At 37.8% G+C, this 15,226-nt stretch overlaps 1 protein-coding gene across 1 annotated transcript in view; it reads right to left on the bottom strand.

Moving 5' to 3' along the window:
- DCP2 (decapping mRNA 2) overlaps positions 1-15,226 on the bottom strand; it is a 41,340-nt gene that overhangs the window by 3,045 nt on the left and 23,069 nt on the right. Inside the window, exons 5-9 of the mRNA XM_090276587.1 lie at positions 8,187-8,339; positions 7,951-8,063; positions 7,740-7,847; positions 5,771-5,906; positions 753-863 (exon numbers count right to left, since the gene is read on the bottom strand). Coding sequence (XP_090132713.1) covers positions 753-863; positions 5,771-5,906; positions 7,740-7,847; positions 7,951-8,063; positions 8,187-8,339 — 621 coding nt within the window. The remainder of the gene's footprint in view (positions 1-752; positions 864-5,770; positions 5,907-7,739; positions 7,848-7,950; positions 8,064-8,186; positions 8,340-15,226) is intronic.

The following is a 15,226-nucleotide window of genomic DNA, read 5'->3' as shown; positions in this document are numbered from 1 at the left end:
AAAACGTATTATAATAGTGAAGAACAAGTAGTCTAACAGTTAACTGATTTTAAATATGTCTTTGATAGTGAACCCAATAAGCCCCAAGTTATGCAGAGCACCTAAGGAACTCAGGTAAAATATTTCTGCTAAAGACTTAAAATTACTATCATCACCCACTGTTAAAGAAAAAAAAAAAAAAATAGATGAGGCTACAACAAAACAATTCAACATACAAATAACAGGACTTACAGAAAAGATAAGCAAGACCATTAGTTATGAATTACTTTCTGGAACACAGACTAAAAGAATGGAAGTAAATGCTTTAAAATGCTCAGTTATTTGTCTTTAAGACTAACCTTATTATAAAATACTGGCTGTATTTTCTTTCTTTGTAATTTTTTAAATTCTATCAACTTGATGGAAAAAATATATTATAATGTTCTTTCAAACTTTTAACTTCATTAAAAGAACAGACTATTCAGAATATAGACTGAATATCCAAGGACTTGCTCTATAAAGCAGGGTCGATTATACATTGTTTTCATAATATTAACATTAATTTAAATAACCACATAAAAAAGCAAGCATTACATGTGCACTGAACAAATGTTATAAACCTATTAATTGAAAGTAGCCAAAAAGATTTTTAGTGTACAAACTGCATAATTTCACTCCATAAAAATTTTATCAACTCGATATGCCTTGAAAATGCCCTTGCCTCACTCTTAAAATGGGCAAACTCTCTTCTTAGCCCGAACTGTAACGCGTACCGTCAAGGAATTCTGCTGCTTGGCTGGCTGGCTGTGGACCCCATTTGTTCTCTTCTTTTGATTAGGGGTGTCTTGATACTGTTTTCTGCCATTTCCCCTCATACTTTGATTCTGTTTTTGCAATAAGGAAAAATAAAATGTAAACCTATAATACAATGTAATAGGAAAAAAGAATACACACCTATGAATTTGATAAACTGAATGAAACAGAGTTTAGCAAAACACCCCCCACGCCCCCCCCCAAAAAAAAACCTTACTAAAACATTGGGGAATCATACCACATCAGTATTTTTTCTTATAGAAGATAGTGTTTCACAAATCAAGGGTCCTAGGAATCTTCCCACACCTCATACCTTATCCCATTTCAGCTTACAGATTTTGTTTCAATACATGAGTTAAAACACAATGGGACGGGGAGAGGAACAAGTATGAAAACCTATGTGACTGTCAAAGAAAAGTTCTCTGGGAGGGAATGCCGAGGCACACTGGCCACAGTTCTTAGAACAGGAAACGTAGTAGATGCAATCAACTGTTACCATATAATCCACTTTGAATAATTAATAAGCACTTTAAAATTAATATTCTCATTTTATAAAGTAAAGAAGACTGGTGTTTTAAAAATCTGGACCATTATCTCTAAGTTTAGACCTAAAATCTAAACACACAATAGCTAACATCTTCCTATTATTTAATTTTCTTTAAAAAATTCTAAGTTTAACTTAAAAGTTTTTAAACATTAATTTGCCCTTAGAGGTGTTAAAAGAACAGCTCTTTAAGAGGCTTGGCTAAAACAGTGGGTATAAATTAATTATTATTATTTAAAATATATAAAAATACATTCATTGATTTACATTTTATCTACCTACAGAAAAAAATTAAATAATTACTAAAAGAGCTTGAAAACAATAAGCTAACTAAAGAATGGTAGGAAAATATGGGTTTTAAAAACTCATGTTACCACACAATTTTAATTCAATTCCGTTCTGCTCTTGCTGGTATTCACTTTTTATTATAAGTGGTTAAATACACATAAAATTCACTACTTCAGCCACTTCTGAGTGTATAATTCAGTGGCAGTAAATAGAGTTACAATGTTGTGGAACCAGCACCAGTGTCCATCTCCAGAAGTTTTTTACCATCCACCTCTTTGGCTGTTACGAATAATGCTATTTTGAACACTAGTACACAAGTTATCTTTTTTGAGTCCCTCCTCAGCTAGGAGCTAATACCTCAGTTTAGTATTTGTTAAGTCTCTACTTTCAATTCTTTTGAGTAGATGCCTAGGAGTGGAACTACTGGGTCATACGGTAATTCTATGATTAACTTTTTTTTTCTAAATTAAATCTAGGGATAGGGGAGGGGAGGGAGAAACAGAAGGAGAGAAACATCAACTGATTGCCTTCCATACACGCCCCAACAGGTGACCAAACCCACAACCCAGGCCTTTTGGTTTACAGGACAATTCCCAGCCCACTGAGCCACAACAGCCAGGGCTCTATGTTTTAACTTCTTGAGGGCCCACCAAATTGTTTTCCATGATAGCTGCATCAGTTTACATTCCCAGCGACAATGCACTGAGGGTTCCAATTTCTCCACACCCTTGTTAAACCTGTTATTTTCCTTTTTCTTTATTATACCCATCCTAATGGGTATGAAGTGGTATCTCATTGTGGTTTTGATTTGCATTTCTCTACTCACAAATGATGTTGGGCATCTTTTGTATGATTGGTAATTTGTATATTTTCTTTAGAGAAATGTCTATTCAAGTTGTTGTCCATTTTTTAATTGGGTTGGAATTTTTTTCTTTTCCCTATTCAGTTTAGGAGTTCTTTATATATTTTGGCTATTAACCCATCATATAATAATTTGTAACTATACTCTCCAACTCAGTGGGTATCTTTTCACTCTTTTGATGGTGTCATCTGATGCATGAAAGCTTTTAATTTTGAAAAATCCAGTATATTTTTTAAAGGAATGAAAAAAAGTGGCACCAAAATGGATGGCTAAAAGAATAAAGACAGATAATAATCAAGCATTAGTAAGGATGTGGCATAACTGGAATTCTCATATATTTTGCTGGGGACATAAATTACTTGAGAATATTATTTGCAGTATATACTCAAGACCATAGCCATATTTTGTGATCCAACAATTCTACTGTCATTTATATATACTCAAAAGAATGTGTGTCCATCAAAAGACACACACATTAATATTCATAACAGTATTATTTATAAAAGCCCCTAACTAAAAATAACCAAATGTCTCTGAAGAATAGAATAGAGGACTTCCAGCCAACACGGTAGAGTACGTAAACACTGTTTATCTCGTCCCGTGACCAAAATTACAACTTACAGAACCATCACTGAGAATCACCAGAAGACTAGCTGAACAGAATTCCTGTAACCGAAGATATAAAGAAGAAACGTTGCCAAGACGGGTAGTTGGGGCAGAGATGCAGAACAAGCAGGTGTCACATCCATGGTGTGGTGATTGAAAAAAAAAAAAGAGCTATCTCAGCTGTGGAGATCCCCCTAGAAGTAAGAAGGCCCAGCCCCAGTAAGGAAGAAAAGTCCCCATAACACCTGGCTGTGGAAAGCAACAGGGATAGTGTCCAAGAAATACAACAGGCTGCTAGAGACCAAGGCACTGCAGATCTTACAGGCCTCAGCACAGACTCACTCACTCACACTCATTCACTTGCTCTGAGAAGTGCCAGGGACAAAAAGGGAGGAAATAAATTGACTAGCTTCGGGATGAGGGATGTGGGGCAAGGGTCAAAATAGCTCTTTCCCTGATGAAGTGTTGGCAGATGCCAAATCTGAGGTCTCCGTTAAGGGGTTAATACCACCATGATTTCAAGGTCCTGCTCCTGTAATTCTGAGACCCCATGCCACCCAACTCACCCCCCCACCCAAACCTTTTTCAGTGTCTTTTCTACAAAAGTGGCCCGCCTCAGCTGCGTCATAAGACTTTCCTAAAAAATTTCAAAGGTTCACAAACCCCAAAACAAGGAGCAGCTGGCTTCAGCATGCCCTTCTCCTCTTGCTCTCAATGGTCCAGAGCCAGTACTGATGATAGCCAGTCTCAGATAACAGCATTGCCTCTCCCAGGCACCTCAGAGCACAGCACAGGAAACAACCAATCACGTATCACTTTGTAGCTCCTACAGGTGGCCATAAACAACAAACCCAAAAGGCAGACATGGCAGGCACCAGAGCCCTACTAAAGCTGACCTCACCAGCTCGTCTGCTGCAGTTACTGCCAGGCCTCACAGCCTGTCAGCCTAAGAGTCAATCCCACCCACTGATGTGTTAACATCAATCGAGGCTCTACCACAAAAGGGCATACACACACACATAAGGGACACCCACACAGTGGGAGAACTAAGCAACAAGGAGACAGCCAACTTAACAGATGCAGAGTTCAAAACACTGGTGATAAAGATGCTCACAGACTTGACAGATATGCTAGAGCACAGCAAATGCAGAAGAAAAGAAGTGAAGGCTATGCTAGTGAAACGAAGAAAAATCCCATTGAAACCAATAGTGAATGGAAGGAAACCGGGGTTCAAATCAAGGATTTGGAACATAAGCAAAAACAAAGTCAACCAGTATAGAATGAAGAAACAAGAATTGAAAATAACTAGGAGAGGACTAGGAACTCTGGGACAACTTTAAACGTGTCAATATCCAAAACACAGAGGTGCCAGAAGAAGAGGATAAGAAAGAAACTGAAAACTTATCTGAAAAAATAATGAAAAAAAACTTCCCAAGTTTGGCAAAGGAAATAGACATACAAGTCCAGGAAGTACGGAGAGTACCAAACAAGCTAGACCCAAAGAGGGAACAGCATAATTAAAATGCCAAAGGTTAAAGATAAAGAGAGAATAGTAAAAGCAGCAAGAGAAAACCAGAGAGTTACCTACAAAGGGGTGCCTATAAGACTGTCAGCTGATTTCTCAAAAGAAACTTTGCAGCCAAGAAGGGACTGGCAAGAAGTATTCAAAGTGATGAAAAGCAAGGGTCTACTACAACCAAGATTACTCTATCCAGCAAAGCTAACATTTAGACTGGAATGGCAGATAAAGTGCTTCCCAGACAAGGAAAAGCTGAAGGAGTTCATCATCACCAAACCATTCTTATATGAAATGTTAAAAGGACTTATGTAAGAAAAAGAAAATCAAAACTATGAACAATAAAATGGCAAAAAATACACATCTATCAACAATTGGATCTAAAACAAAAAACTAAGCTAATAAGAACCGAGACAGAATCATGGATACAGAGAGTGTTTTGATGATTGCCGAATGGGAGAGATATGGGGGAATAAGTGAAGAGGTGAGGGGATTAAAAAGTACAAGTGGGTAGTTACAGTATAGGAAATGGAGAAGCCAAAGAACTTATACGCATGACCTATGGACATGAACAATGGTGGGGGGATTGCCTGAGGGAGTGGGGAGTACTGAGTGGGGGTGGGCGCAAAGAAAAAATCAGGACAACTGTTACAACATAATAAAATATAATTAAAAAATTAAAAATATACATTCTATTAGCACAACATAGGGAATACAATCAATAATATTATAGTAATTATATATGGTGTTATATGGGTACTAGACTTATCAGGGTGATCACTTTGTAAGTTGTATAAATGTATAATTCCTGCTGTACATCTGAAATTAATATTATATTGTATGTCAACAATAACTGAAAAATCAAAAAGAAGAGTAGAATGGATAAACTGTTATATAATCATAGACTAGAATACAACACAGCAATGAACCTTTCACTGGTAGCATACACACCAAATTAAGTTATTTGCTATACTTAATTGATAGCAAAGCTGTAAACAGTTAAGGAGTCTCAGCCTTGCTTCAAATCACAAGTCAGGAACACAGGAGTCTTTCATCAACAATTCAGAGCTCTATAACTATTAAATTTGCAATTCCTCAACCAGATACACTTCAAAGTCAAATGATCTAAAGTTATGAAACTATTTAAATGTATATCACTCACCTTTGCTTTTAAAAGATCAGACGTTTCAGAATGATTATTATATGACTTTTGCTGCAGTGGTTGCCTGTGCTTTACCCATTGGTCACCTGGAGAACCTTCAGGAAATAACTGCTGACTATGGCGGAATTTGGTTCGACTATACCAAGATTTAAAAAATAAGTCAGATCAGAAAATTTACACTTACAGTTTTTCTAACACCATGACAGTTTATCTTACAGACTGCAAATTTTACTCTTATTTATTGCTTATCGCCCCCTACTGGAACGTAAGTCTGCTTTGTCTACTATCTCCAATGTGCAGAATGTTTGGCATTCAATATTTCTTGAATATTTTTAATCCCAAACTTTTCTAAACTATCCATCCATCTCCTCCCTATAAGTGATTATACTTTTAAAAATGTGAAAACAATTCTGCATGAATTTAGTTGAAACAAACAAATGTAAATACTTTCCTTCTTAATAGGACAGACAACTGATATTCTTACTGTGATGTTTAAAGTGTAGAACTCAATTTACACAGGTCAGTTATGGGCCCCATCCATGTTGGAAGAGGATATGAAAAATTAAGCTATACTCTAAAGCAAAAAATTAAGGGGCCCAAGACAATGGATGAGCAAATTAAAGATCCAGTCATAAATTCTTATGCAAAAGAATTTGATTATGAAAGTTTGTACTCATGCAATAGTTTGTAATAAAGATAAGAAATCCTGTTCTATAGTACCACTTACATGTATAATACAACCCAGTCACTAATCCCAAGGACTGTATTATATATGATTGTTTCTGAATATTTCAGAATGCTTCCCCCTTCTCACTTAAAAATTACAATAACCTTTTAGCCTCTCTACTCTTCAGCCAAAATTCAGAAACTTCAACACATCACCACAGACATTAATCTATACACTAAACACATACACTCCCTAAGAAACCTGAATTTGGTTAAAGAAGTTGGTTTATTATCTCTTTATTGTACTCTCCTCCAAGACCACAAACCCTAAGACTAAAAGACATGGGTATCATATCACACTATGTTAGACAGATTTTCCCAAACATGAATAGTCATATAATTTTTTTTCAAACACTATTTCATAACTTTTCAGAGTGTCTTTGTCTCTTTTCAAAACTGGCTGCATTCTTGTCTGCATTCCTTTTTTTTTTTTTTAACTGTTTCACTTATATCTTGTAGTATATAATTTGGGTAATATAATCATAAATTCTGAAAGGCAGAAATGACATTTAGTCTAAGCTCCTGTCCTCGTAAAACCCACCTAAAACAGAATATTCTCTGTTTTAAAAATATTCACTATAGATATGATTTACTTCTATTGTTTAATTTTTGAAGCTCTGGGATAAAAACAGAACAACTAAATTAAAGAAAATGTATACAGCAGCTTTCTTAACCTAACAAAGGCAAACTTCTAACAAGCTGATTACAAATATATGTGCTTATTGAACAAAACTACTGAGCACACTCTGTAATTATGATTTAGATACTATTAAGTTCAAAACAAGAAAATGGTCTTTGATTTATACCCATGCAACAGTCACTCTATATACTAGGAAATAGGGCCCTCCCAAGTCTTCACAGTTCTGAACAAATTATACATCAGCACTCTTCATCTCCCCTACACAATATATCCTCCATTCAACCACCTTTAGAAACTTGATTATCTCTAAAGTAGAATATAAGAACAGAGAAGTAACAGTATAAACACACAGAAGATTTTTCTTTTCCTCCTCTAGCTATCCATAGTTGGTATCCTCCTTCCCAATTCCAAATAACCTTTTTCATCTCATTAAAAACCCTTAAAAAAAATAAATAAACAAACAAACTTTTACTTGTGAGACCGGTAACAAAATAGGACCTATAAAGGAATACAGAACTTGTGCAAACTTTAGAAGCAAAATACTATTCTATTAAAAACTAAAAACTGTAAGAAAGTCAGAACCCTATGAATATATTTCTTTACCTCAATTTTTCCACAATGGATTTAGCTGGTGTGTTACCAGCTGAGGAAAATCCATTGTCACTGTCTGAGGAGTCCCCAAATCTTCGAGAAAGCCAGTCCCTTAATGGTCTATGGAAACATTAAGAATTCACTTTTAAAACTTGGTTATGTGAAGAAACTGAGTATCAGAACTACAAAGCTTAGTTTTTTATTTCAAGAAATATGAACATACCTGATAAAGGGAATAGCCATAAAAAATTTGTTAGGAGCCAAACCAAGTTTAGATTTGGGGGTCATATCATTTCTATGACAGGGCAATTTCTCTATGGAGAACCACTCAATGTTCTGAAACACAAGAAGAAAATAATTCATTTAGTTAATTATTATCGAGGCGTTTCTAAAAGCAATTTCCTATTTCATTCAATTGGGATAACATTCAGCAACCTGAAAGTACTTTCAATTACATACCCGAATCTCTCTTCTGGTTTTTGGGTTAAATTTTGTATCTTTTGGAATTCCTGGAATGATGTACAAACGAGCAAGCTGGTCATTAATTCGAAGTTCAATGTAATCATCCTTACAAATATAATCTTTGATATCAAAACCAGTTTCTTCAAAGACCTGGAAATAATAAATTTGGATGAAGATTTTTAATATTTGTTGTCAGACCTCTAGTTCATTAAAATTTGCTTATTTCCAAGGCAAAAATTCAGAAATATCAAGGCAATTAAAGGCATGAAAACACGAGGCAGGAAGTCAGAATATCCCAGGATCTAGTTCTAGCTCTGCCTCTACTGAACTGTTCAACTAGGAGAAACCTCTTCACATATCTGAGCCTAAGTCTCTTCATTTATTCATTGAAGGAAGATGTTTGATATTGTGATTTACAATAAGAAATAAATATCTGGTATTCCTCCCCCTTTCTGAACAGAGTTCCTAAAATCCTTGGAATTTCTTAAGTGATAAGAGCATCAAAGGTATCTTATCATGTTAATGAAGTTATTTTTTACCCCAGGAAGGTGGAGGCTGGTCATCAGGTGAACCAACCAAGTGAGTAGAGGGCTGAACCCTCCAGAAAGGGGAGAAAGGCTGCAGTTGAGCTCATTCGCCAATGGTCAATGATGTAATTGATTATGTGTAAGTCCTGAAGCCTCCACAAAAACCCAAGAGAATGTAGTTCAACAGCTTCGACGTTTGTTGAACACATGGAGATTTGGAGAGAGTCCTGCTCTAGAAGAATGCATGGAAACTCCACACTCAGTGGCTAAAAACTACTGTGGATCTTCTATGTTGGAGTTTCTTCTCTTTCCTCTATTTTCAGCATCTCCTAATCAATCAACGGGAGACATTAAAACACAGGAACAGGCCTGAATCTCTTCTAAGGTACAGGTGTGGAGGAGCTCTTTCTACCCTTTGTCTCCTCCCTCTTATCTTGTCAGTTCATGTACATCTTCCTACCTTCCTCAATAAGGGAACATCAATACTTCTCTCAGGCATGTGTAGTCTGTGACTTCCAATTTTAGTTCCTCCATGAAACCCAACTCAATTCTATCACAATTTCTGTATACACCTAAGTATGCTAAACTTTTTGTTTCCTCCAGGAAATATGGGGAAAAAATAGGTATTGAGTGAGAAGGGGAAGGAATCTTGGAGGTGCTAGAAATCCTATTATGTTGATTGGGATGGTGGTTTCACAGGTATATAAATATATACATATCTGGTCATGTTAAGTCTGTATAATTACAAATGATGTTGAAAGTAACCTGCATAATCTAAATTCTTTATGAGCAGAGCCTGTTACCTGTGTGTTACAAATTGTGTAATGCATGAGCCTAAATAGGATACTGACTGAGGGAGGGATGGAAAACTACTGAACAGAATTACAATGGGGCGATCAATAAACATGTATATGAACCCTCCATTATATAACAGCACCTATCAATGTTATATTCCTGAATCTGATAATTACAATTGATAAATACATAAATAACATCCTAGTTCTTAAAATTTCCATGCAGACTTCCAGTCGAGATGGAGGTGTAGGTAGACACACTTCGCCTTGTGCAACCACAAAAAGAATTAGAACTAAATCTCAAAACAAATAACACCCAGAACCGCTCAGGAAAGCAAGCTGTACATAAGTCCAACAGCCAAGGATTTAAAGAAGTCACATTCATCCAGACAGGTAGGAGGTTCAGAGTTGCGGAGACAGGTGGAGAGGTGAGGAGACAGTGTGGCACGGCGGGCTGGTGGCAGGAGAACAGGCACAGGCTGTCCCACATTCCCGTGTGGTAGATAAAAATTGGGAGGGATACCTTGGGAGTAAGCAATCCCAGCCCCAGGCCAGACCACACAGCCCAGGGTTCCAGCACCAGGAAGATAAATCCTCATAACTTCTGCTGTAAAAAACAGGGGGGGTTGGGGTAGCAGAAAAAAACTGCTGGCTTTTCAGGAAACTCCCTTTAAAGGGCCCACACAGCCTTGAAACCTACTCTGGGATTCAATACCAGGGCAACAGCTGGAAGGGCACCAGTTGCATACGAGGAGTGGGTTAAGAGACTGGTCATGGGGCAAGTGCCAGGCAAACCCCCAGAAGCCAGGTGGCAGCACAGTTCCCTCTCTGAGCCTTCCCCCTGCCCACACAGAGCCACAAAGCAATGAAGTGGGTTGCCCCACCCTGGAGATTACCAAAGGCTCCACCCCACATAATTTACAGGTGCCTTTTTGACAATAGGTCACACCACAAAGACAGGGAGTCAAAGCAGTTCTACCTAATACACAGATACATACACAGGGAAGCTGCCAAACTGAGGAGACAAAGAAATACGGCCCAAAAGAAAGAACAGAACAAAACCCCCAACAAAGGACTGAACGAAACAGAGATAGCCAACCTATCAGATGTAGAGTTCAAAATACTGGTGATCAGGACACACAAAAAAACTCACCAAGTATGGCAACAGCATAAAGGAATAAAAGAAGGTTACACTAAGTGAAATAAAGACAAGTCTACAAGAAACCAACAGTGGAGTGGATAAAGCTGGGATTCAAATCAACAATTTGGAAAATAAGGAAGAAATAAATATTCAACCAGAACAGAAAGAAGAACAAGAAATCAAAAAACAAGGATGGTATAAGACAACTCTAGGACATCTCCAAACATGCCAACAGCCAAATCATAGGAATGCCAGGAGAAAAGGCTGAGCAAGAAATTGAAAACTTATTTGAAAAAATAATGAAATAAACCTCCCTAATTTGGTGAAGAAAATAGACATACAAATCCAGGAAGTACAGGGAGCCCCAAACAAGATGAACTCAAGGAGGACCACACCAAGACATATAATTAAAATGTCAAAGGCTAAAGGGGAAGAGAGACTCTTAAAAGCAGCAAGAGAAAAGCAGAGAATTACCTACAAAGGAGTTGCCTAAGTTGATTTCTCAAAAGAAACTTTGCAGGCAAGAAAGAACTAACAAGAAGTATTCAAAGTGATGAAAAGCAAGAACCTTCAACCTAAATTACTCTATCCAGCAAAGCTATCTTTTAGAATGGAAGGGCAGATAAAGTGCTTCCCAGACAAGGTAAAGCTAAAGGAGTCCATCATCACCAAGACATTATTGCATGAAATGTTAATGGGACTTATTTAAGAAAAGAAAATGATCAAAACTATGAACATTAAAAAGGCAACAAATTCGCAACTATCAACAACTGAATCTAAAAAAAAAAAATAGAAAATAAGCAAACAGCCAGAATAGGAACAGAATCAAGATATGGAGATCATTTGGAGGGTTATCAGCTGGGAAGGGGAAGGGGGAGAAAAGGGGAAAAGGTACAGGAATTAAAAAGCATAATTGGTAGGTACAAAACAGACAAAGGGACTTCAAGAATAGTATAGGAAATGAGGAAGCCAAAGAACTTAAATCCACAATCCATGGATATGAACTTATGGCATGGGGGAATTGCTGGAGGGAAGGAGGGTACTGGGTGGAGGGGGGCAAAAGGGAAAAAATTGAGACAACTGTATTAACATAATCAATAAAATGTACTTTAAAAATTTCCATGCAAAAGCAGGAAGGGATTTAAGCGCATTATGTTTACAATTTACTCCAAAGTTATTCAACAATAATAAAAACCATGCACACATATATCAAAAGTAATAACATAAACATGACAAAATATTAATGGGTGAATCTATTCTTTTTGTTATTCTTATTATTCTTTTCCTCCAAACTTAAAATTATCTCATTACTAATGTAATTTTCTTAGGAATCACATGTAATTAATACTTATTTTCAAATACAACAATACACAATGTGAGCTTAACAACTGACAGGTCCTCTACTAGTCACTGGTTTCAAAAATGAATAAAGCAAGCACTACTCAATTAAGGAGGCAAGCTAAAAAATACAAAAATAACTGTAATATGATATATGTGCCAAGAGGTAGGTGTGTGCTGTGGAAGTACAGAATCAGGGAGCCTAACTCAGTCCCAGGTAGAGGTGAGGCGAGAACCGGTGTGGTCACCTTTGGAAGGCTGTCATGGACAGCATTCCTATTCTGCTAGATACACTTGAGCTAGGACTTAAAGATGTATAGGAGTATGCCAGAGAGATAAAAAGGAAAAAGCACTCCATTTAGATAGCTGGGAATGGCTATTACTGAGCAATTACATGGACAGAAGTGATACAATATAAGGCAAAATGAAAAGGTCATCAATGCTAACACAGGCAGCTTTAAACTCTGTGCAATTAAAATTAGAACAAATAAAGTAACAGACACAACCTCTCAATTCTAAAAGTGATCAAGACTGATTTGCCTCTAAAATTAGATATTCACACTCATGAAATATTTACCAGGAAAAATTTTTAATAACTCACTTGTACAGACACCAACAATAAAAATTTTAATACCACACCTGTAAATCAAATCTATCCCTGTATTGTAATACATAGTTAATGTCCTTGGCATATGGAATAGCATTAACTTCTCAAATAGTATCAGATAAAAATCCCTAAAATTTAAAAATGTGCTACCCAAAGAGCACCAGCATAGACTAATGAAATCCTCTACCTATGCGTCCTTTAAGCCTACAGGAAGAGGTAGGAAATGCTAACCAACAGTTCCTTTCTACAAATTCCATGAAGATAAAATCATACAAATGCATAGTCAGCTTCATTACAATAAAATATAGTTTTGTAAAATAATAAGCAACAATATGAAATCGTCAAACCACAAGTGAACTGCCAAGTATTACTTGGCTGTTCTCAAGAACAGCTGTTGTTTCACCACGACTGACAACAAAAATACAGTGAGGTTATCCTAACATATACTCTCAACAATATGTAGAAAACATTTTTCATTTTTGTCCTATGTCTACTTCAATGAATAAAAATGATCAGAAATAACCCAATTATCAAAGGTAAACCAAAAAGGTCAAAGAGGAGGTGGGGACTTACTAATTCAGATGGACCTAACTGGCGTTCTACTGACAACCATTCAAACCTTCTCCCTGAGAAGCCTGCTTGCCCTGCTTCTTTCAGCTCAGCCCACATACACAGCTCTTGCGGGATGTGTCAAATCTGCTACAGCATAACAAAACACGTCTGGATGGTCATCTATAGTGAAATATTAACATTAATATAACTATAATAAACCAAAATAAAATGCAATGATAACCAAATTAAAATATCAGCAACCTACTATAAGGGTAATCATCCATGGTAGAACGGCATAACTTAAAAGCAAGGGAGAAAGTTCTTAAGACATCAGCCTAAGTCTAACAAATGCAGCTCAAAATTAGGACAAAACTTCTCCCTGTATGCTAATAAGGTGAAAATTAAAAGGAACAATGTAATATTAACATAAACTCTTGTAAAGAATGAAATAGCAATATTAATCTTGGACTTCAGGCCAGATAGAGGCGTAGACAGACACGCTGCATCTCCCTCCACAACTACGAATACCACTGCCTCAAAACTAGAAATAACCAGAAGTTCCAGAAAATCAAACTGCATGGAAGTCCAGCAAAGCTATAAAGAAGAAATACTCATCCAGACAGGTCGGAGGGGCGGAGTCAGGCTGGAGAGAATGTGGTGTGGTGGGGACAGCAGCAGCAGCGGTGGCAGCGGCAGGTCAGCAGAAAGCACAGTCACATGTTTTAAAAAGTCAGGAGGGACACCTGGGGAGCGTTCCCAGCTCCTCACACCAGACCTCGCAGCTCAGGTCCCAGCACTGGGGAAAATCAAGCCTCATAGCTTCTGATTGTGCAAACCAGTGGGGGTTGGGGTGAAGGCAGAAACTGCCAATCTCTCCGCAGAGTTTAAAGGACCCCACAGTCCTAGAACATCCGCAGACCCACCCACTCTGGGAACGACGGCCAGGGCAGCAGCTAGAGGGTGCCAGTCTGGTGCAGAAGTGATAGAGGTGTCTGGAAAAGGGGCGAGTGCTGGGCAGGCGGCATTGTTCCCTTTCGGACCCCTCCCCCACATACACGCCATAACGTGGTGAAACAGGTCGAACAGGTCGCACTGTACTGACTAATCCCTAAGGCTCCACCCCTTACAACATAACAGGAGCGATAGCTCTACCTGGGACGTGGAGGCAAACAAACATAGGAGCCCTTCAGAATGAGGAGACAGAGCTAAGTATGGCCCAAAAGACGAAACAGATCAAGGTTCCAGTGGGAGAACTAAGCAATGAGGAGATAGTGAACCTCACAGATGAGGAGATAAGACAACCTAACAGACGCATAATCCAAAACACTGGTAATAAAGATGCTCACAGGCTTGACAGATATGCTTGAGTATGGCGAACGCATAAAAGAAGTGAAGGCTATGCTAAGTGAAACAATGGAAAATCCACACAAAACCAATGGTGAAGGGAAGGAAACCGGGGTTCAGATCAATGATTTGGAACATAAGGAAGAAAAAAAACAAGTCAACCAGTGCAGAATGAGGAAGCAAGAATTGAAAAAAATGAGGAAAACTTCCCATGTTTTGCAAAGAAGATGGGCATACATGTCTGGGAAGCACGGAGGGTCCCGGGCAAGCTGGACCCAGAGGGGACCACACCAGGATGCATCATGATTGAGATGCCAAAGGTGAAAGATAGAGAGTCCTGGGGGCAGCAAGAGAGAGGCGGAGAGTTGCCTACAGGGGGGTGCCTATAGGACTATCAGCTGATTTCTCAGAGGACACTTCGCAGGCAGGAAGGGATTGGCAAACAGTATTCAGTGTGATGAAAGGCAACCTGCAACCAGGATTACTCTATCCAGCAAAGCTATCATTTGGAATGGAAGGGCAGATGAAGTGCTTCCCAGACAAGGTGAAGCTAAAGGAGTTCATCATCACCAAGCCATTATTACATGAAGTGTCAAAGGGACTTACTTAAGAAAAAGAAGATCAAAACTATGAACACTAAAATGACAACAAACTCACAAGTATCAACAACTGAATCTAAAAATTAAAAACAAAATCCAACTAAGCAAATCAGAATAGGAACAGAATCATAGGTA

The sequence above is a fragment of the Furipterus horrens genome, unplaced genomic scaffold (assembly GCF_987537825.1).
Source record: "Furipterus horrens unplaced genomic scaffold, mFurHor1.1.pri manual_scaffold_5, whole genome shotgun sequence".
Lineage (NCBI taxonomy): Eukaryota > Metazoa > Chordata > Mammalia > Chiroptera > Furipteridae > Furipterus > Furipterus horrens.
Note: the sequence above shows the minus strand (reverse complement) of the source record. Positions and strands in the feature narration are given on the sequence as shown.